This window comes from Astatotilapia calliptera, chromosome 11 (genome assembly GCF_964374335.1).
Source record: "Astatotilapia calliptera chromosome 11, fAstCal68.1, whole genome shotgun sequence".
NCBI lineage: Eukaryota > Metazoa > Chordata > Actinopteri > Cichliformes > Cichlidae > Astatotilapia > Astatotilapia calliptera.
The window spans coordinates 33,000,454-33,022,422 of record NC_137432.1 but is presented as its reverse complement, the minus strand read 5'-3'; the positions used below and the strand labels follow the sequence as shown (position 1 = coordinate 33,022,422).

The window sequence follows — 21,969 nt, the reverse complement described above, 5'->3', positions numbered from 1 at the left end:
TCATCACTTTAGTTATTGAGCCAAAAATCTGTAGAAAATATGTTTGTTTGCTGAACAAAAATACCCTAATGCTTTGACAATCATAAATTGAGTAAAATAAAAAAATTGAGTGAGCAGATTTTACTCCTACAAAGGTTAATAAGTCACAAAAATGTCTCTGGTGTATCAGAATGAGGCACCAAATTGGACAAAGCATGTGAAAGGGTACAAACACTTAATGGACTGTTATAGGTTGAAAAAGAAAGGTAGAATTAACATGCTAGAAAAGCTGAAGGAGCATGACAGAGAAAAAGTTATCAATTGACCCCCTCTGCCAGTTGTGCAAAATTTAGCTAATCCCAATATGCATGCAAAGAAAAATCTTCTGGAACAAAAAAAAATATTATGCAACTTATTTCCAAGTAATTATTTTCCTCATACTGCATCAGTACATAGGGCTGTTCAATATAACGATATATATTGTAAAAATAGAAGTTCTACAGTACACCTGATCTTAGGGTTCAGTCGCCTGCAAAGCATAACATGTATGTATGCCACATCTGCACATCAAATAGAGGACTGCGTAAAACAAGTGACCAGATTTAGATTTTTTCAGTACAGCTCCTTTTCAAATGGATAGGGATGACTGCTGTATTAGGGCTGAAAATGCATGAGTGGGAATGAGATATTTTTCTATTTTAAATTATTTTCATAACTAATGGAAGCCAGGAAATGTACTGAAAATAGAAATGATCCACAATTTTTGTGCATATGTCACAAAATAGGAGAATATGCCCACCATATTTGCTGAAGCCAAAGCAAATACTCAAATTGCCAAAGCTGTTTTCTTTTGAATTAGAAACCAGGATTCCCCCCAATTTCAGTATTTATATATATTTTTAATATGATTATTAATGAGCAATCAGATATTGACTGTACTGTGCACTGCGGGGGCCCAACGATTAAATATTGCCCATGGGCCACCCGAGCCACTAATCCGGCCATGGTGGTAGTAGCTGAGGCATTTTTCCTTCTGTTTCCGTGTCTCCCTAATAACTAACGGGGATTGAATCTTGTCGCCTCTCCTATCGTAGACGTTTCCTACCTCTCGAAAGCCTGAATAGTGTAGCTTATGAGCGGTCTGCCAAGAAACGTGCAGAACTGTTTTGGTGTCTGTAGTCCCGTTCTTTCTCCGGTGCCTCCGGCAGGAAGAACCACCGATACAGGGAAGTCCACGCAGCGTTCTGCCGAGTGGTGGTCGCTCTTCCCGGCCTCGCACATTGTGAAAATCCGGGGATGAGCGGGCCTGTGCGGTTCACAGTTATCACCCCGCGTGTTCATATTACTGACCTCAATATGTTTACAGATAGGGGTGTGAGGGGTTTCACTGTAGGTTACTTTCCAAAGCTATCCATTCCCTTCTGATGGGCGGGGTGGGTAAGATACCGAAAACGTGGATGGAAAAGAGGAAAAGGGGGAACCACCGCTGTGAAGCGGGCAGATTATCGATGGCGAACACTTCCGGTGAACGCTTCAAAATAAATATAAAAGCGTTTGAAAGTTGCAAATGTAAAATTTATGAACTTACAACAGCTCGTAGAGTATTTATTTTGATTTTAAAAAGTTAACTACACTTCACAACAGAGGATTAAAGGTAACAGTTTGTGAACTTCGCTTTGTGAAGTTTATGTGACTTGAAGAAAAGTAAGAAAACAGTGTTTTCCCTTTAATATGTGGTCCTTAAAGAGGAAAACGCAGGATGTAAAAGAGAGAACTTTTAGAAATACTTACATTTGTGCACCTATAATGTACTTTTTATTCTATGCATTCATTTGTACGTATGTCTTTCTGGTTTCCAAAAAAGTCCAGGGGATTTTTATTTTTGATTAACACAATTAGCCCGGTAATTCCCTAATGTTAACAATACTCAAACTATTTAATTGAGTCCAGAAGCATCATAATCAGTTTCATCTACTGTTCTTTCATTTATTGTTTGTATTAGTATAATTTAAACGTTACGGTGTTTAATTTCCCATTTTAGTAAAGTAGTAATTCCAAAAAAGAATTATGGGAAATATTTGCTCCTGTCCGCAGGACCACTGGTCAGGACTGGGAGGTCCTAATTCCTGAGATGTTTCAAGACCATTTACACTGCAGATAGGTGGAAATGTGTTTATGGCAGAAATCATGCTATATGCCAGTGCTGAATCCATCCAGCTTTCTTACCTGAAAAATATAAATTTATTGGTGCATTTTATGTCCAAGGCTTTTTAAGTTTTAATGAGAGCCCTCTTGAAGATGAAACACATCAAACCAAAAATTCCTACTAGAAACAACACATATGATTAAAAAAAAAAAGGATATTTATTTCATACAATGTTATTTTTACACGACTGATTGATGACAAAGCTTTTTCCAGAGGATTCACCCACATGCTGACTGCACTTAAGCCACACTTATCAGGTTCGCTGCCAAATAAAATATATTACATCATAAATCTTACATGGTAAAATTTTATACAAATGGACATACTTTATAAAGCATGAATTTTATATATGTACATCTATTTACACAATATTATTTTAAGATGTTGGGTAGTGTTTATTGGTGTTGGCGCTTCGTTAGTTAAAGATCTCCATCTGCATATCAAATGACTATATGAACACATGCACAGGGCTAGAGGACAGTCTATGCATGGTTCATGGCTGGAGAACATTCTGCAGACAAGTCCTGGTCATATTAGCTTTAAGCATGTGGATTAAAATGTCAAGAACAGTTCTCAGAGTCCTGCTTGGAGTTCTTCATCATGGTGAGGAACCAGTTCACATAAATCAAGTCCCAGTCACACACATATAATCCACAACTGCTGTTTCTGGATGTCGTGTCTTAACATCACTGAGACAAAACTTCTTGAGGTTTAGAGTCACTCTGCATGTTCAGTGTCTCTCAGGGTTCAGTCTCGTGCCAGTTTTCACTCAGCCTGTTCTTCCCCGACCTTCTCTTGCTCTTAGATTTGTGTTTGTGGAGAAGCCTCGGTGGCGACAGGGCCGACTCCTCAAACTTGTTTCCGGATTCATTGTGTTGTCTCGAGTACCTCTTGCACTTGCAGGAGGTGACCACTGTAATCTTGTAAGTTCTTGTGCTGCCATCCTGGCACTGCAGCTGGATGCGCTGGGTACGGGTCTTGTCATTGACGCACCGCCAGTCCTGGTTGCTGCTCCGTCGATTCCAGAACCTTCTGCCATGGGTTCCGCCAATCCAGTTTTCCAGCATCTGAGCTGGGAGACACTCGCCTGCACACACCAACTCCTTGATGGGGTTGATGCTGGTGCAGTGACCATCAGAGATGTACTTAGTGGACCTCAGTTCTCTGCATCCAATTTGACTTTGCTCTGTAGGCAGAAACAAAGACGTGTGAGAATATGAAGAAATATATGTAGGCAGCTAGACAGAAACTGGGCTGCAACAAATTATTTGACTATTAGTTACTTCACAGATTTCTTTGTGTACTCTTTTTGAAAGTGAAAAATAAAAGCAGAAGATTCTCACAGTTGCAAAGCTCCAATCAAGTGCTATACTTAGAGTTTTTGCTTTCCTTGCAGAACAATTTTGCATCTCTAGTTTTTGGTCTGATTGAAGATTACCCCCATTGTACTAGTCATAAGTCCTTTTGCAGCCTCTGGCAAGTCACACGATACAAGAGGAGCACCCTGACATTTCTACTTCAGTAATTACAGCACTGTGAAACAGAAAAACTCTCTTCTTTAAATCTGGGAAGCGGGTCTACTTCTGTACAGCAACATTATTCTCCCGTAGGCTACAAACAGTGTCCCACTGCTCTCCCCTCTGTCACTGTAACCCAAGCTTGAGTCCATTGAAACAACTCCATATACAATGCCCTCCCTTCTCAGTGACAGTGTTTGATGAATGAAGGAAGGCTCCAGCCTGATCTCTCCCTCCTTTTGCCACTTCACCCCCTCCCCCTGTTTAGTAATCCGCCACAATGGTATGGGAGAACACTTTCATCCAGTCCGCTGCTCGGCCTGATAGAGCCTTGCATCCCTGTCTGGACCCCAGCCAATCAGGTGTGTGTTACACTGAGCAATATATCACTGGGGGGGGGGGGGGTTGGTGTGCTCAAATTCACTGCATTCACTGCCCATCTTTCCCTTTTATAACACCCCTAAATTTGCTCCATGTCTTTCCAGTCTAGACACTCCGATAAGCTTCCAGTCATGTCTGCAAACTGGTGATGATTTAGTGTAAAATAATCCCTTTTAAGAATGTAGGAATGTGTAAATGGGAACAGTATGGTGATGATGGGATTAAGTGCCTGATTAAAAGACATTTGATCTTTGTGGTTTAAAAAGCATTATAACCTGATCTTCATAAACTGGTTTTAGTTGTAGTTGCAAACACCTTTTCATAGAGAAGAATAACTAGATAAATTAAAAACGTTCAAGCTTCTAAAGATGCAAAAACAGTCTACAATGTGCTAAAGGCACACATGGTAGGATATATTCGCATATCATGCGAAACACCTCCAAACATCAGAAATTTACAATAAGCAATTTTAAAAAAAACACACATTCTGCAACAAAGCAGAACCTTTTTCTCTAAAGTAAGTTTAAAGCAGAATAAACTTCATTGCAAACTCCAAAAATACCAAAGCAGAGGAGCATCCTCTGGTCCTCTGAAACAAGATGCGTCCCTTCACTCCACTCACCGCTTCTGTCGTGCGCCGCGCTGCCCGCTCCTCTCCCGCCGGTTCGTGGACGGTTCATGGAGACGTTGCTTTGGACCTCCGGCACCGGGGCGCTCACGTGAGAGAACAGGAGCTCCGTTGCGTCGTTCTTGAAGGCTTGGCAACTCCTCAGCAGGATGCAAAACAAGAAGAGGGAATGGCAAGACTCGTGCGCGCTGAGATGCATGGCTGCGTTTGGGGACAGAGAGAGTGTGTAACGTTGGAAACGAGAAGCAGTCGCCTCTTATAAGCGAACCGATGCTGAGGGACACATGTGAGGGCAGTGGGTTTTATATAGCCCGCCCGCCTCTCGCTTTGGCAGCTTCTCAGGTGCGTTTCATCGAGAAGATTTGATTGGTCGCCAAAAGTATACCCCAGTAAGACAACCCCGCCCAGTTTTTTATTTTTCATTTTGGAGAGCTAAACAGTATGCAGAAAGGGTGATGAGCATGATGGGATTATGTGAGCAGTTGGCACATCAACAGGTTTTGCTGGTTCACTTAAACATTCAGATTCAGTTTGGGCTAAATTAACAAACAGCAGTAAACAGAAATATAATGCTCCCAAGTTTCCACAGCTCTGACCTTTATCGGCATAAAAACTAATTTCTGACTCAGCCAAATAAGAACAGCAATTACAGGCACAGTGTGGGTAAAACTATCTTTGGGATTTCATTAAAGAAATTTCATCATGATTCAGAATAATTCTTTATAATCTCATTTGTCATACCAGAATCAAGTGAATGGAAACAAGATTACAAGTTTGCATGTATTCTTTGGAGACGGCGTACCAAAATCAAATATCAGAGAGCTTAACCTTTAATTTAATCTGCTACAGGAGGGCAGAAAAGCCAAGAAATGCTGATTAGATTGGAAGTCCATTGCAGCTTTTTGTCTGAATTTGAGTTAGCTGAATGCAATAGTTTAGCTATACATCTTAAATACAGAGAATAAGTCAAAACAGATAAATCATATAAAACTTTTCCATTCTCGAGAAAAGGCAGCTGAGTAGTCAGTCCTTTTTTATTAGAGATCAGGAATGATTCTGACTTCCAAAACGTTCTTAAATCAGATTTGTTCCTCTGCTTAAGAAAAAAGAAAAAGGGCTCTATTGTGTGCCAGTGTTTTGAAGTAATAGTTTCACTGAGGTGTCATACAATAAGACTGACTGCTACTGGGTTCCCATAATAAACAGATTAGCTTTTAGTGACTCCTGCTGTTGATATTATAAAAAAGCAAAGCTGGTTTGTATCAGTGTATCCTTTAAGTGGCATGAAGGGGCATAAGGTGCTTAAAAAGGTGTATGGGCCACTTTAAAGGTGTATGGGCCACTTTAAGTCCAAAGAGGAGGACAAAGTATTGATTTAAATAAACATTTTTGACCAATCAAAGTCAATTATTTGCTGCTTATTCGTACAGTTATAGTTTCTAAATCAGTGGTTGCATTTTATTCCAGATTACTTCAACTCTGAATACCATGACTGATTTCTGTTTGCTCTAATTAAATATTATTTACTAGATAATAATTTCTCAGCAACACAAATATTAAAATATTCCAGACCTGCACTGGATATACAACATAACAGAGCAGTGAAAACCCAAATTGGTTAAATGCGCTTAAGTGTGAGCATCATTACATAAGTTCTAAAACACATATAAATAGTGTACCGTTAGTAATTGCTTATGTTGGCGGAAATGCATCCTGGAAAGCAATCGGCAGCAATGGTCCTTGTTGGGTGAAAGTCTTATACCTTAAATTCTGAGGCTTTTTTTTTATGTCAGCTGAAAAAGATGTAGAAATAATTCATGAAACTCTTAATGCACCTGTACAGCTTATATGGTGCTTCCTGGGGTCATTGGTTGTTCCACATCTTTTATCATCACACAGTGTTTGGGAAGCTTCATGGCTCCCCAGAACCAACCAAAACCTCTGCCACCACACTGCCCAGCTTAACAGCCCCTGCCTGCTGGCCCCTGTGGATGGCTGGCTCATTAACAACAATCCTCCTCATGAAACAAATGAGCGCCATGTCTGACCTTGAAGTTGTTTTACCAACTTTGACTGTAATTGCTTCTCCAGGTCAACTTTCAGCTCCCAATATGGTGCCATTACTGCGGTCATGGCAGCTGATATTGGCTTTCCCAAGCTCTTTGGAAAGTGGTGGATTTCTTCAGTGCAGAGCCTCTTCCCAATGTAAGTGATATCTGCTAAAGCCATCGGGACTTCACTTCAGGCCAAACCTGCTGATTCTTACCAAGTACAAAAAAGTACCTTACACGAAGTGGTCTGTATAAGGATGGAAGAAGAGAAAAAGCAACAGTTTTGATAGTAGCTATGGGAGGCTCAGGAACGTCTGTGTTTTCAACACAAACACATAAATGGTGGATTCCAGTTGATTCCAACTGCGCCAGCAGGGCGCAGCTCATCTAGTCATGAAAAGACTCTTTGGTAGAGGTTCATGGGAAGATGGCCTGTGATTTCCTCAAAGTTGCTAATTACTCCTAAATGTGATGATTACAAGTGAACACAATGGCAATGTAAATATTAGCTTATAAACATCATTACTGATTTGACAAATTAATAATTATACCTGATCACATGGTACTACAGCGAAAGTTTTAGGGTCATCAAATTTTAGGCTCATCCTGGGAAGATCATAAATGTCTGTGCTAAATCTGTTCGCCTCTGCATATTAAATGAGGGTTGCAGGAAAGCTGGAGCCTGTCCCAGCTGTCATAGGGCAAGTTGCACGGTATACCACCTTCACATAGAGACAGATAACCATTCACACCTAGAGCAAATTTAGGGTCACTGATTTACTCAACCTACATGTCTTTATACAAGGAGGAAGTTCAAATAACTGGAGGTAACACAGGCTGGCCAGGCTCCACACATAAAGGCTCAGTCTGGATTTGAACCCAGAACCTTCTTGCTGTGAGGCAACAGTGCAAACCATCACACCATCTCCATGCTATTTCATGGCACTCATACAACCTCAATTGTGAACTTAATGGTGGCACGAGAGAAGCAGGAGTCAGCAAAGCAAAGTCAGTATAATTCACAATGTGGCATCCATCCATCTATCCATGTGCGTGTGAATTTGATTTCCTAAATTACAGTGAAATTTAAAACATGAGACAAATCCAAACTGCATGCGGCTGAAAAATATATACTCTGTCCAGAATAGGTAGAGTCTATAAAGTGGACCTCATAATAATGAGGTCTGTGTATGTGCAGAGTCCCTGTGAGCCAGAATCTCGAGATTCAAACTGCTCTAAACTCTCAGTTTTACCCTAAAAAAAATTGCTCTTGGCTATTTATCATGTCAAAGAGTGGATGTCCCTTATATGATAACCTCAGGCACACAGCCTCACCCACCTGCTGTTCAAACCTTCTTTTTTGTGAGGAGTAGCCAAAGCAGGCTTAAAGGAACGGTGGGCTTAAAAAAACATGAGCTAAAACAGCTGGCTTCAAACTGTGCATGAACTTAAGGACTGAACCAACATTCAGTATAAGCTACATAAGAATGGTGACTCATGCTCGTCTAATGAAGTCCAAGAATAAGAATAGAGTTGAGCTGGAAATGAAAATAATGGATTAATTATAATAATATGCTCTTTGACTCTAAATAAAGGTAAATATGACTGAACTATGAACAATTTTACAGCATGTTCTTCAAAATAAAAGAAAAATCTAACCTCTCTGACTTTCTGTGTTCCAGACCAATCGCAGAAAGTTAAAAAAAAAAAATGCATCACTCATGACTAAACCTGATAATTATAAGTGCAGATGAAAGTGCTCGTCTTCAGTAGTGATACTAGAAAATTAACTACAAACGTCTGCAAGGCTGACGGTTAAAGACACCGGGTTAAGCTGTACCTCCTGCTCAGTTTGTCACATTAGACATACTCCACGTTGGGACTTGCCTTGAATTCAGTGATGAAAGCTGATACTGTGTGTGGGTAATTTGCTGTATCCTCCCTCTGCCGACCCCTCAGTTCCTGTCAGTTACACGTCTAATGATTCAAGTGCCCAGACTAACTGGAGTCTTTGTATGTTCGCTGTACAAAACAACAAGAGATATAATTACTTTTGTGGGGAACACTCAATCCAGGCTTGTCTTACAGATATGAAAAGCGGTGTCATGCACAGGCACTAATTGTTGCTCATGTGAATGAAAGTTGATATGCAAGATCTCTTACCTGTTTGCTTTTATTATAACACAAACACTTTTTAGGGCTGGTCTCCCTTTTCAGGAGAGACAGCCTGAGGATGTCATTCTTCTGCTGAGTGAGATGGAAGAAATACTCAGATGGACTACGATGTTAAAAATCAAAATTTTCCAAATTTGTTTAAAAATTAATAAGAATTGTCAAAAATTTAGGAAAGAAGTGGGTTAGGATGGGCAAATTAAAGAATGTAAGAAGGCAGAAAGGCAGAAACAAAAGGGAAAGAGAAAGAAGAACGATAAAATGGAAAGGAAAAAGGAAATTAAGAAGGAAAAACAAATAGAAACAACATTAGCAGGATGAAACGAATATCAAGAGACTTGAGAAAAACAAATTAAGTAAAGTAAGGAAAAATAGAAATGGGAAAGATAAAAGGAGAAAACAATGAAGGAAAGAAACAAGACAAAATAAGGGAGGAAAGTAAGAAAAAAGTTTGAGTGAAAAGAAAAATTTAATTGTGCAGGAGAGAAAGAAACGTTCATAATGAAATGGTTTTCCCAGTTTGTGAGAAAGACGTTGACTGGCCTGCTCAACACCTTTCAGGATTTTCTAACATGATCAATGCTACTGACTACATACAATTCTCAAGACAGATTAATATGACTTTGGAGATGGACATTAAATTGGAAGCTTCATTCATAAGTGGTGTTTTTGCAGTGTAGTACCACACCTGCATAAATGTAATTCCTTTCTATCCCTTCCGCAGATGATTGGTTTCTGTCATTAAGCTTGACACTGAGCTTCTGTTATTGTTTCCTCTCTCTTTTGTTTTTCCTCAAACAGGAACACCGGGGGCTCATTCACTCTACTTCCGAGAGAAAATAAAGGACAACGTGGCCAACTCTTCTCAGAGGACTATTTACACTTTGACGCCCCTCTGAGCTTCTTATGGGAGTGGGTGAAAGCCGAAGGGTAAACATGATAGGCTCTACCTTTTGTGTCCTCACCATATAAAAGAAAAAAAAAAGGTGAGAGCGACTCCCTCTCTGCACACGCTCTAACTCAGCAGCAGGAACACGCTTCCCCCAACCCTCATGGGAAATGAAAGGTGGCCGGGTTAACAGCATATTGACAAGCAGGAGTGTGTGCATGACCAGGAAGTGCCCGTATGCAGTAATGAGAGGTGAGGCGAGGGCAACCGGAGGGGTACAAAAGGTATGCACAACACCTGGAACAAAGCCAAGAAGGAAGGGTCAATGTGGCAACACAGTTTGGAAAAGTTCTCAGCAGAAGCTGAACAAAACGTGGCTGGTGTCTCAGTCACTGCTGTTCTCTCCCGAGTTTACCTGTCTGGTATTTACACTGTTATTATTAGCAAGCACTTGGCGACACTGGGAAGAAAAAAATTCCCTTTCAAAAGGAAGAAACAACCGGAAGACCCAGGCTCAGGGAGGGGCAGTCATCTGCCATGACCGGCTGGGAAGACAGCATAAAACACACACTTTGGAAGACGGCAAGAGATGAATAATAACTAATGATTAAATGAAATGATGTTGAAATGAAAAGAGTTGAGTGAGCACTCAGTCCATCATGGGAACTCCCAGCAGCCTAGGCCTAATGCAGTGTAACTAACGGAGGATTCAGGGTCACCTGATCCAGCCCTAAATTTCAACATCATAATCCCGGATTACACAAAAAGATAAAAGAGAATGTGACAAACGAAATTTATGGAGGAACACTGGCAGGTCCTCCGAGGTGCTTAGAACAACAAGATTTCATGGTGTCATAGTGGAATCCAATACAGAGTTTAGCCAGTTTGCTTTTTACACTTTTGAAATGTTATAGTGAAAAGGAAAGGTAGAAAACGCCAATGTAAGGCAAATAAATGTGTTGTTATTTGTGAGTTTTAGAAATGCTGCTAGCTGTCTTAAGTTACCATTTATAACAAGCTGTTTTTGCATTTCAAGCATTTGTGGTAAACAAAGCTAGTCAGCTTCTGTATGTATAATACAAACAAAAGAGGGGGAGTGGTATCACTCTTGTCATCATCATGCTTCCCACTGACAGTTTTCATTTTTATGCAACCACTTTACAATCAGCCTGTTCCAGCTGATAAAGAAGATTATGAAATGTGATTGAACACCCATCAAATTGACCGCAAGCTGAGGCTATTTACAGTATATCAGTACTTTGATTAATCAAAAGCGATTAAGTCAATTAAGATTAGATTGAGAATAGATATGACCAAACACAAGTTCCTCAAGAGCCATAATTTCAGTTTTATGTATGGAAGTCTATGAAGGGCTTAAATAAAATAATAATGTAAATATTTGTAAATGAAAATGATTATTAAAACTTTACATAGACATATTTTCTATTTAAAATATTTATGTAATGTTGAAGATGTAACAGTGTAGCCTGATTTTACATTTATGCAAGTAAAACTATTTCCAACAATGTGAAGACAAGTGAGCCATGACAAAGAAAGAAATGTAGAACAAGTAACTTAGCAAATTTTCCCTTTGTCAGTTTCACAAATGGGTTTTAGTGCTCTGTTTCATGCCCAGTCACATTAAATAACAGTTAACTGTCTGAGAGCATAAGAGACAGTTTCTACTTATGACTAACAGACACTAAACATAGTATCTGGGGTCAAAAAGCCATCCTTGTTGCACACATAGTTCATGCAAGCACGTTAATAAAAACAAACAGTCAAATTTCAGATAAAGTAAATGGGAAAAAAGTACTTTAAACATGACTTTCCACATATGGAGACTTAAACTGTTGTTACTTAAATGTGAATCACTGCACTAAGTGGCTGAAATGCAGCTGGCGATAATAGAAAAATCTGACTAATCATTTAGGTTGCTGCATGTACTGTGTTAACCTAAATGAATTCTACTGACTTTGCCACTCAGGTCTGGTGAAGCATTGCCCTCTGCTGGATCTCTGGCTGTCCTGCAGATGTTACAAACATAAACTCTTTAACCTGTGCAAAAATGAACAAAAAGTGCGTAAATCTCCCACAGCCCTATGAGAGAAAAACCAACAACATCACATATCACAATCACATATTTTTTTTGAAATAGAAGAGCAACTTTTGTGTTTGTTGTGATTTCAACAGGTGTATCCTGGCAACAGGTGTATCCTGGCAACAGGTGTGCCTTGGTCAGGAAATATAGCAGAAGATGGAGGTGGGCAAGGTGAATCGGCTTTAACCTCAACACCACTCACAACCATTTCACAGCCATGAATGTATGTTTTACCCCTTTTTTTCCTTTTCCTACTACCCACAGGTCATCGAAGACTCTCTCCAGAAGCGTGGAATAAGAAGGGACTGCGATGTTTGTCAACTCAGCCTTGCCACAAAGTAAGAAAAGCATTTACTTTTCTAAAATATATGTATATCTTTAACTTACAGAGGAAAAATTTCCAGAGATTATTTAGACGGTTTGTATTGTGTTAAACAGAAAACTCACCAGTGTTCCTGATTTATCAAGATTTCACTTTCTGAGGACGTTGTGGCTGAACAACAACAAGGTAATCTACTTACAGCTTTTTTTTTGCATACAGGATGGAACAGACGATTAAATTTATTTCTCTCTAATTCTTACAGATTAGAGAGCTGAGCTGCCGTTCCGTCAACTGTTGCTTGACTGAGCTTTACCTTCAAAATAACAACATCAAGTCTGTCTCAGGTTAACCTCTCATTCTCCCCTGAATGAAAAAAGAGACAAACAAAAAACAACAACAACAACAAAAAGAAACACAAACTCGTAATTTTTACTGGGTCAAAAGAAAGTCTAATGGTAGATTTTTTTTAAAATATGCGTATAATATATTTTTCTATTTTTACTCACAGTTTGCAACATATTTAGTTAGGTACTTTAATTTTTAGGTGTTGAAACAAGTGCTGCAGTCTTTCTTTTAAGAAAGAGCATCACCTGAATTACAAGAAAAAATCATGTATATAAGGTCCTTATTAAACTAAATTCTGAAACTCCCTGAAATACTGGGGGAGGCTACAACACATTTGTGGCAAACACTTTTGTACTTTTATTTTGAAATAATACATAGTTTCCTCTGTTATAACACAGTCCCATCTTTTTAATGATTTAACATTTAACAATTTATTTTCTTTCATATATACTTACTTATGTATTTTTAGATTAGTTATTTGATTTTTTTTTTTAAAGTTACTACACAAATCAGATGAATATAAAGTGGTGAAAAAAACATTTTACTCTAATGTGCTGGAATTAATGCTTAAATTATTTTTAATTATTAAAAGTAATTTTTCACCTCGACATGCACATTTGTGCATATAGATATGCTGTAGGGACCTGAAGAAAAAGTTCTAGAAAAGAAGACATATGTAGTCATGACTTTTTAAAACTTTCTCTCCCACACAGGTGCTCTAAGTCATCTGACCTGCCTGCAAATCCTGTTTCTTCACAACAACTTGATCAGAGGGTTGGAGGACACAATGCACGAGCTCAGGAGGATGCAGCAGCTCCAAAATGCCAGTGAGTCCTGAACCATCAACCACACCCATCACCGATCAACAACCTGGCCTGAGAAATTCTGTTCATGCTTTAAAGATCCATTTGCAAATGTGGATGTTTGACTATACTGTGTATTTTAAAATGCAGCTTTTTTCCTCAATCCCATCTCTCATGAACTTGGCTATCGCCAACATGTAATCCATCGCCTGCCCTCACTCCAGATCTTAGATGGAAAAGGTAAAGATGTTGAAATGTTCTGACATATCAGACACGCGGTTTGTCATTACAAACACAGGAACTGTCTCTGTTGTGTTATTAGAAGTGGAGCCAGCAGAGAGGAAGACGTCGTTCCAGATTTACAGTCAGGATTGTCACCGCATCCTCCAGTCTGTGGCTTTTGGAAGATGCCAGTGATAGCTTCCTAACTTCCTATGCAAGTTCAGTCATTACACAGTGCAAAGTTTCTCCTCCATTCTCATTATTTCTGTGATATGTTCAAAATAGAGCAAAAGGTGCACTGCAAACGTAAATTTGAATAGCCTAAAGTACCAGTAAACCAAAACAGTGAAGGATTGAGACAAAAAAAAGAGCTACAACTGAAGATTTCCCCCAAGACCAATAACAATCACAGGAAGTAAAAGTAAATCACTTTGTGTCAAAATGTTATTTGACACAAAGTGAGCCACAGATGACCCCAGAGATGAAAAGAAATTAAAAAAAATGTCAAACAGAATAAAATGCAAAATGAAATGATAGATGCAAACTGGCAGTAACAGTTTGTACAGTCATCTTAAGTGTGCACTAAACAAGAGAGTTTAATGGGTTAATGGACAGGAGAATGTGGTTTATGTCTGCTGAACAGGATATACTCAGACTTGATTTCAAATCAGTAGGAAGCGTCGCATTTTAACCAGTTCTTTCCTGGACAACATACTCGGAACTACAGATTCCTTGTAAAAGATATTTCCATGCTCTTTCACATGCGTCACTTCTGGATGTTAAATACCACCAATGGAAACCATACAGTAAAGTTACAGCAGCACAAACAATGTGAGTCACATATATACTTGATGTTTTCATGCTTGGTCCTAATTAGCAAAGTTAAAGCTAACAATTACAGAATAAAAACTGATTTATAGTCCAGTTATCACTCAGAATATATCATAAATACATATTTCCACTTTATTCTGACCAAAAAAACTCAAAGTAATACACTTGATAAATAATACCAGCACTCAAAGAACTTCTCAAATTCACCCGTTCACAAATTTGCACATCAATACAGCTCATTATTCTATTCCTTGAATGTCTTTACCCCATCATGGACTCATACCTAGATCCATGCATTAGGGGGAATTTGAGTTTTAGTATCTTGCTCAAGGACACTTTGGCATGCATACTGGATAAATCGAAACACCTTCTGATTAGCAGAACCGCTCTGCCTCCTCGTCCATCGCTGACATTTATGCTTATGCCAAAATGATTTTCCACGTCTTTACTAAACTATGAAAAGGTGTCAAGTCCCAGAATGCATCTTGGTAACTTTTAATGTTTATAGGTAAAGGTTTAAAGTGTTAATTGGCATTTTGAACAATAAAGGAAAGCTATGCTGAATATGTTTGTCAAGGCCTCAGGAAGACTCGAAACAAATCAATAGGGCACATCGAGCACAGCTGGAAACACAAAAGTAATGTGCAGTTTGTGATGATTTGTGATCAGGGGCAAGTGTGTTTCACAGGATTTACATGCTATCGATTGCACTAAACACACCCTGATAATTTCAGGAGTGAGTGAACAAACATAAATAAATACACTTAAAAAATGAGAATCTACAGCATATTTCAGTGAAGTTGGTCTCTGTTTAATGTATTTGAAGTCACCAGCTCTCAGAACAATCACAGCCTTATTGAACTTGATATTTTGACTTCAGCTTCTCTAATAATTCATGGTGCACAACAAATGAAAGAACATCAAAACTAAAACAGTGAGATCTTTCAAGACAAACTGACACTTGCCATCCTGACATGATGTCCTTGTTCAACAGTGGATGCTGGAGTAAATGTTTCCATTTAGTCGGAATTTGGAAAATCCTGAGAATTAAAGTCACATCTCATCATTCACGAAAAATAAACTGATGGCATTTATATTTAAAAATATACATTTTTGGTCAACATTTTTCAGCCATGCCTTTCACTCACAGCTCCCATAATGTTTTCAGTACAAAAGACGTCCCAGAAATACATCAAATAACTGCAAAGAAACAACTCTGATTGGTTACTTCATTCCCACAGTTTGCTACAGTTTAAGGCAGAATTGCTTTCCATAATGGATGTGAGCCATTACAAATCCCTCCCAGTGACGTCTACCAAAAACACTTTAGCCTATGCAGTGTTCACATTCAGATATTATAACAATTCCATATGAAAAGTTAACTTAGAAAAAGGACACAAAGACTGTGGCATTCCTCGGATGTGTCTTGCCGTTATGGTGAGAGTCTTAGATTGTTAATAAATATGAGTCCTTCTTCGAGTCTTTATCTGGCGTTTATTCTTATGGCCAGTTTGCTCTCTATCTGTGGTGTGTGGATAGACCCTAGAGAAGATGGTCATTGTCTTCAACTGTCAGATGTTCATCAGTTGCCAGCAGCTGGGGTGCTTGCAGGGTCTGATGTTACCGTTTCTGCTGCAGTGTTTGAAGGGGTGACCTCACTGCTAGTGTCTACTGAAAGCTCCTGCATGGAGTCTGTGGCATCCTGCACAGCTTTACTCTCCTCTGAAAGACAAACAAGACAAGTCATTCAAACCTATTTTAATCACATGCAGCTTTGTGTTTTATCCCTGATCAACTCTTGATGACCGTCAGTTAAAATTCTATATTAAACTGATCATATTTTAATATAGTCTTTCACAGCATGCTTTTACTGTGAGTTTATTTAAATATGGGAGAAAATTCAAATGAGCTCTTAATTAGTGATGTTATTTTGTATGCCTCCCTTTTTTAAATTTTCTTTTTTTAAGAATGTAAAAAGAAAAGCATAATTTTTTTTAAAATTTGAAAATATTTTTTGTTGTAAATCCATAAGCAGAAAATTAGAGCTTTTAAGGGTTTTCTCAAAAGTGAAATTTAAAGAAAAATATTGAAACATGATGGCTCTATTCACACTGATCCTGAAGCAGACGATTTTAAGTAAAAAGTCAGATATTGATGCTAAAATGACCTTAAAATGGAACTGATTCTACTTTAATAGAACGCTGTCATTACACACATTTTGTAACATTTAACACAGAAGCTACATTTAGTAGCTTCTGTGGGACAAATGTTTGCGTTACTATTTTGTGTGACTTATTTTAGCTTTCTAATGAAGAAAATACCTTTGTTCTGTTGCATCCTCAGTTTGGCTGCTTCTGCTTCTTGTTTCTCTCTCTGCTCTTGGAGCTTCTTGCAAACTTTCTTGTGGGTGAACCAGTGCATCTTTTGGCAAGCTTGGCCACAGTAGATCACCTGGTGAGAAAAAAAAAACAACAACTTTATTTGTACACCGTTTATGTCAAAAAAGGTAAACAATCCAAGCAGTCAGTTAAAGAAAGGACTCTCAGAAAAGGTCATAATTAAAAATTTCACATCAAATTAAAACAAAGAAACAACAACAGGCTTCATTGTTGAGGTAAAACCGACAATCTGTTGTAGCTCTGACGCTCACCATTTTACAGATGGAGCATCTCTTCTCGGCTCCTTTCTCTCCACAGGTCGTGCAGAACTCTGCGTCCATGAAGCCGACCTGACCGGTGATGGCCTGAGTCAGCACTGACAGAGCTGTGGGGTCGTTACCCTGCAATGATGTTAGAAAGAAAGACACAAATCAACCACCACACACAGCTAATTACAAAATACATTAAGCTTGAATGAAACCTATTCAAAACAAAGTTCTGACTTTTTTTTTTTTCATGAAAAGATACACATTGCTTAATTTAGCCTTTTGATCCATTTAGCTTTCCAGTGAGTTGGATTTGCAAACTCACAATCTCTACAGGAGCGATACTCCGCACCAGCTGCTGCAGCAGAGTAGCATCACAATATGGGAATTTGCGAATGCATTCTCTGATAAACTTCTCTTGATACACGGGGAAACCATCAGAGTCCCGACCCTTCAGCAAGCTGGAAAACAAGGATTAGAGGCATTTATAACTGTACAGTGGATGTCATCTCAAAAATAACTTAAAATAATAAAATTCACTGCATTTTGGAATTTTTGGTTTTAACAGACATAGCTCCACTCAGGATCAGGCTTGAGTGTTAGGCTACGTTCACACTGCAGGCGAAAGCGCATCAAATCCGATTTTTTTGACCCTATGCGACCCATATCCGATCATGGTGTGACAGTGTGAACGGCACAAATCCGATATTTTCAAATCCAATCTGGGTCACTTTCGTATGTGGTACTGAATCTGATACATATCCGATGTTTCAGAAAGCGACTGCTGTGTGAACGGTCATGTCGCATTAAATCCGTCTTTTATGTCACTGACACAAGACAGACGCCAATTATCAGCGCCGGAGAAGCGCCCGAGAAGAAATTGCGAATGCTTCCTGGCCATCCGGTGAGACTGCTGGGAAGACAACGTTGGAGAAACGTGAACATTTTATTTGTACTGCATAACCTGCAGATTCTGACAGAAATCTGCAACTATCCTTTGAAGCACCGCTCCTCTAAAACAGCAATAAGGATAATTATTAGGTTATCTACATTATTATGTAAATAACAAAATAACTTAAAGCAAAAATTGGGAAACATGAAGTCCGAAGTCTTTATATTAAGGGCCAGCAGTCAAACAATACAGTTTGCTCTGGGTCTAAACAGAGCGCGTTGTGTGTGACGTCTTCTTTTGCGCATGCGGGCCGCTTTGAGCGTTCACACTAGAGCGCGTTTGCTGTCGCATTTTATTTGTAGTGTGAACAAGCAGACAAAAAAATCGGATTTGATCAAAAAATCGGAATTGAGCTTTAAGACCTGCAGTGTGAACGTAGCCTTAGAGTGGGTAGAATAACCAACAATTCTGTCACCATCAGTGTTGTTACGCTCCATATTGGTCACAACACTGACAAAAACAAATGCCCTACCATGAAAAGCTGCTTAGAAGCATTAAAAAAATTAATTAAGAACACATTCTAACCTGTGCTATCATTACATTTATTTAACACACACAAAAAGCACAGAAAGTAAACACTAGATTATTGTAGGTCACACACCTCTTAAGGAGACCGTCTAGCTTGTCCTCACGGTCTTTGAGGAAGGAGGCACATTTTCCCAGCACACAGCTGATGTAGTGCATCTTCATGGCCAACACCTCGTTCATGTCCTGCTGCTTGATGCACTTCTCACAGATAAGCTCCATCACCCGGCGACATTTGTCCAGCGCCTCCACCTCCGCCAGTAAAGGATTCTCCTTCACCAGCATCACCATCTGGAAAACAAATCAAACACCGAGGTTCTTCTTAGTAAAAGAAATGCAGTTTGCATGTCTTTGCTCATAATCTGTGATGTAAAAATCTGTTTTCAGTTCCGTTCATAGCTCCAAGTGCACCACAGGACATCCCTGCTGTTGACCAGTCAATCAGAGCTAAACCAGTATCTGGCTGTTTTTAACTATACCCCATTGCTCAGTGACAAAATGTATTTGAAAGTTTGCTGCACAATGCCCATAACCAGAAGAAATCAGAGTAATATTTGCAAATGAATAAATAAAGACTGCAACAGCACTTTAATCTGTATCAGTGGGTAATAACAATAGCTGCATCAATTATATATTTTTATATCATGACCTTTTAGAAACCAGGGAAGCTTTACCTTGACAGGGTTCAGGTTGGTGCTCATGATGACCTTATGCAAAGGTCCAGCAAGTTTGGGTGGTAGCTTGGGTTCCTTCTCCAAACCCTGAGGCTTAGTGTAGTAATCCAATCTGGCACGGGAGAAGAAGTTGTTGATCACTGTGACACAATCATGTTGCCCTAAAGAGAGAACAAATTAGTTTGTTCATTTGTTTTAGCACATGTACAACAAATGACCAGTCAAACGGAAATACTAAAGGCAATTCTAAGATTTCTTCAGTGTGTATGGAGGGCACGGATGGTGGAATGTACCAGCTAGCAAAAAATGAAGTGATGTAATCAAAAAAAGTGATCATACCCAAGATCAGTCAGTTCCAATAATTTGTATCTAATGTAGGTCAAGTAGGTAGGTAAGGGATGTTAAGAAAAAGAAATACATAAAAAAACTGAAGCTAATGCCAATCTCTAGTTTTTTTTCCCATGCAAAAAGAAGAAAAAAAAATCTGACTAAAAAGGTTTTGTCTCTGTCTTTTTGTCTTTGTGTGTAGACCACTAGACCTAAAAGCTAACCGTTACTCCAAACGTACCAACAAAAGCTGCCATCTGTGCAGCAGTCCTTCCGACAGAGTTAACTACGTCTGTTTCTGCCCCTGCGTCCAGCATCATCCATGTGATATCAGTCTTTCCTGCAGGCACAAAAGAAGGAAAGTCACAACACTTAATAAAGAAACAACTGATTCTTCAGTGATGCTGCTGGAGCGATTAAAACCAACATGCACACACAGGTTTTACCTGACAGGCCAGCAAACATCAGCGCTGTGTATCCATGCTCATGCTCATTACAATTCACATCTGCACCGTGTTGAAGCAACAACTTGCACATGTCTGCTTTTCCCTTGTAAGCGGCGTGCATGAGAGGAGTCATCCCATACTGTGGATAAGACAAAAAAGTTAAGAAAAGCTGCTGATATTTATTGCATTTAAGCAAAGATTAGAAATAAGGAAATATTTACAGAAAAAAATTCAAAACTAATAGATTAAAAAAAAAGGTTACTACAATTGCTTCTAAACAGTTAAAATGCTTGTTTTTATTATCTGTCTGTACTTACCTTCACCATCTGCTACAGGTACAGTAAAGTTAAAAACCATCAAACTACAACCATCTGCTTCTGACAGGTGGACAGGACAAACGTCCTCTAAAGTCCTTCAGAGTGGTGACTTATAATTTGTCCTTTTATTCAGCAACACATGTGTTTGACCTTGTCTTAAATAGCTCATCATGTGTGCTCCACAAATACACTGCAGTCCTGAAATGAAAAGACTTACTTTTTAGATGAAACCACAGATGGTGTCTCAGATGTAGTTATTTTACCATTTGAACCTTTTGGCCTGATGATTATATCGTAATTAGAGATGAATGCGATTTTTGTCACAAGGATAAGACACAAGAAATAATATAAATCGATGCCCCCGCCCCCCTGACCCTTGTAAACGAGGTAGAGAGGAGCTTTTGAAAAATGTCCAGTAAGTTGTCAATTTATGACACCAGATTTAGTATCTGTACTCAAAAAAAGAATTATTAGTGCATACGCTGTTAATATAAATTAAACGTAACTAAAAATTATCATTGCAAGTCAACATTCGATTAAATACGTAAAAGAGACGAGACAGATAACGTGCTTTGTTACATGTGCATGTTTTGTTTTCTCGATATTGCGATCAGACATACTCTTTTACCTCATCCAAACAGTTGACTCGAACATCCTTACAGCCCAGCAACCTTGAGGCCTCTTGAACGTTTCCTAAAGACAAAAAACCCCTCAGTATTATTTCAGTACACACAACACTACGATTTACAGCTACTAAACTATATTAAATTAAGATTTTTTTTTTCTAAATTAGTCTGCCATAGTCCAACTTATACACTGCATAATCATTCTAATCTACCATGTAGTTCGGTCCACTTAGATCACGTTTAAAACTCATGTTATCCTGCAAGTTTGCATTAGTGAGGTGGGACTACATTTTAGCCTGAATGATTAGCTTTGAGCTAACATCAGCTATTCACAAGCTTTGACACAGCTAATTTTAAAGTCAACTGCTATTAATAAAGAAGCTGCAAACATGCATCACGGCTTTAACTGCGGTTCAGTTATTTAATTCAGTCACATTTTCTCCAAAGAGCTAACAAGAGCTAACTGCTGTATGGTGTTTTCAGGGATTAGCGTTAGCCAGCTTACCTGCAGTAATAACCTCAAACAACTCCTTTTCACTTGGTGACAAGTCTCCTTTCTTTAAAGCAGACATTCTGGCCAATATTAGCTTCAAACGAGACGATAATGGCACAAATAAACCACCGAGTTTTCAAATAACTCTACACTGTCCGTGGCTCCGACAGTATGCTGATGCTCAGGCATGAAGGCTAGCTCAGAACGAGCTGTCATCTGGAACGTACCACTGCCAACCCCTAGTAGGGAGGATATGTGTCACAGTCAAAAATACGTCAACGTTTAATCCACCGTCTGGACTTTTTGACTTTTTAGAACAATGCAACAAAAAAATCTAAGAAATATGAGGATTAGATATAATGTCACATTTTCTCATCATATGTCACAACAGTGAAGTGCAAGAGATAACACCCCTTTAAAAAACTGATGAGTTCCACAGAAGTCTAGAAAGTTTTTTTTTTTTTTTTTTAATTGCACAGAAATGTACAACAATTATGGCAATCTCTACAAAGATTCTA

General features: G+C 38.9%; 4 protein-coding genes across 10 annotated transcripts in view; 1 reads left to right on the top strand and 3 right to left on the bottom strand.

Annotated features, from left to right (window-relative positions):
- Positions 1-1,522, bottom strand: part of crppa (CDP-L-ribitol pyrophosphorylase A) — a 58,540-nt gene extending 57,018 nt beyond the window's left edge. For 3 of the 5 annotated variants that reach the window (XM_026184233.2, XM_026184234.2, XM_080308127.1), the window contains exon 1: positions 1,085-1,522. In XM_026184233.2, the coding sequence (XP_026040018.1) occupies positions 1,085-1,320 (236 nt within the window). In that variant the 5' untranslated portion in view covers positions 1,321-1,522. The remainder of the gene's footprint in view (positions 1-1,084) is intronic. The other 2 variants (XM_080308130.1, XM_080308128.1) reach the window with 1 other exon arrangement.
- Positions 1,523-2,319: 797 nt separating this feature from the next.
- sostdc1a (sclerostin domain containing 1a) lies at positions 2,320-5,281 on the bottom strand. The gene is made up of 2 exons (XM_026184920.2): positions 4,706-5,281; positions 2,320-3,371 (listed from the first exon to the last, which is right to left on the bottom strand). The coding sequence occupies exons 1-2, from the start codon at positions 4,908-4,910 to the stop codon at positions 2,926-2,928; spliced, it is 651 nt and encodes a 216-aa protein (XP_026040705.1). The 5' UTR covers positions 4,911-5,281; the 3' UTR covers positions 2,320-2,925.
- A 6,741-nt stretch (positions 5,282-12,022) lies between these two features.
- On the top strand, positions 12,023-13,861 carry lrrc72 (leucine rich repeat containing 72). 3 transcript variants are annotated; one of them, XM_026185593.2, is made up of 7 exons: positions 12,023-12,095; positions 12,189-12,262; positions 12,363-12,432; positions 12,509-12,590; positions 13,305-13,418; positions 13,619-13,634; positions 13,717-13,861. In XM_026185593.2, exons 1-7 carry the CDS (start codon positions 12,081-12,083, stop codon positions 13,820-13,822), a joined length of 477 nt encoding a protein of 158 aa, XP_026041378.1. In that variant the 5' UTR covers positions 12,023-12,080; the 3' UTR covers positions 13,823-13,861. The 3 variants fall into 3 exon arrangements, with proteins under 3 accessions (XP_026041378.1, XP_026041376.1, XP_026041377.1); XM_026185591.2 differs by having other exon boundaries at positions 13,545-13,634; XM_026185592.2 differs by having other exon boundaries at positions 12,046-12,086; positions 13,545-13,634.
- A 1,375-nt stretch (positions 13,862-15,236) lies between these two features.
- ankmy2a (ankyrin repeat and MYND domain containing 2a) lies at positions 15,237-21,665 on the bottom strand. The gene is made up of 10 exons (XM_026185590.2): positions 21,464-21,665; positions 20,961-21,025; positions 20,016-20,154; positions 19,811-19,909; positions 19,243-19,403; positions 18,645-18,859; positions 17,417-17,552; positions 17,098-17,226; positions 16,769-16,898; positions 15,237-16,169 (listed from the first exon to the last, which is right to left on the bottom strand). The coding sequence occupies exons 1-10, from the start codon at positions 21,528-21,530 to the stop codon at positions 16,030-16,032; spliced, it is 1,281 nt and encodes a 426-aa protein (XP_026041375.1). The 5' UTR covers positions 21,531-21,665; the 3' UTR covers positions 15,237-16,029.
- Between the last annotated feature and the right edge of the window lie 304 nt (positions 21,666-21,969).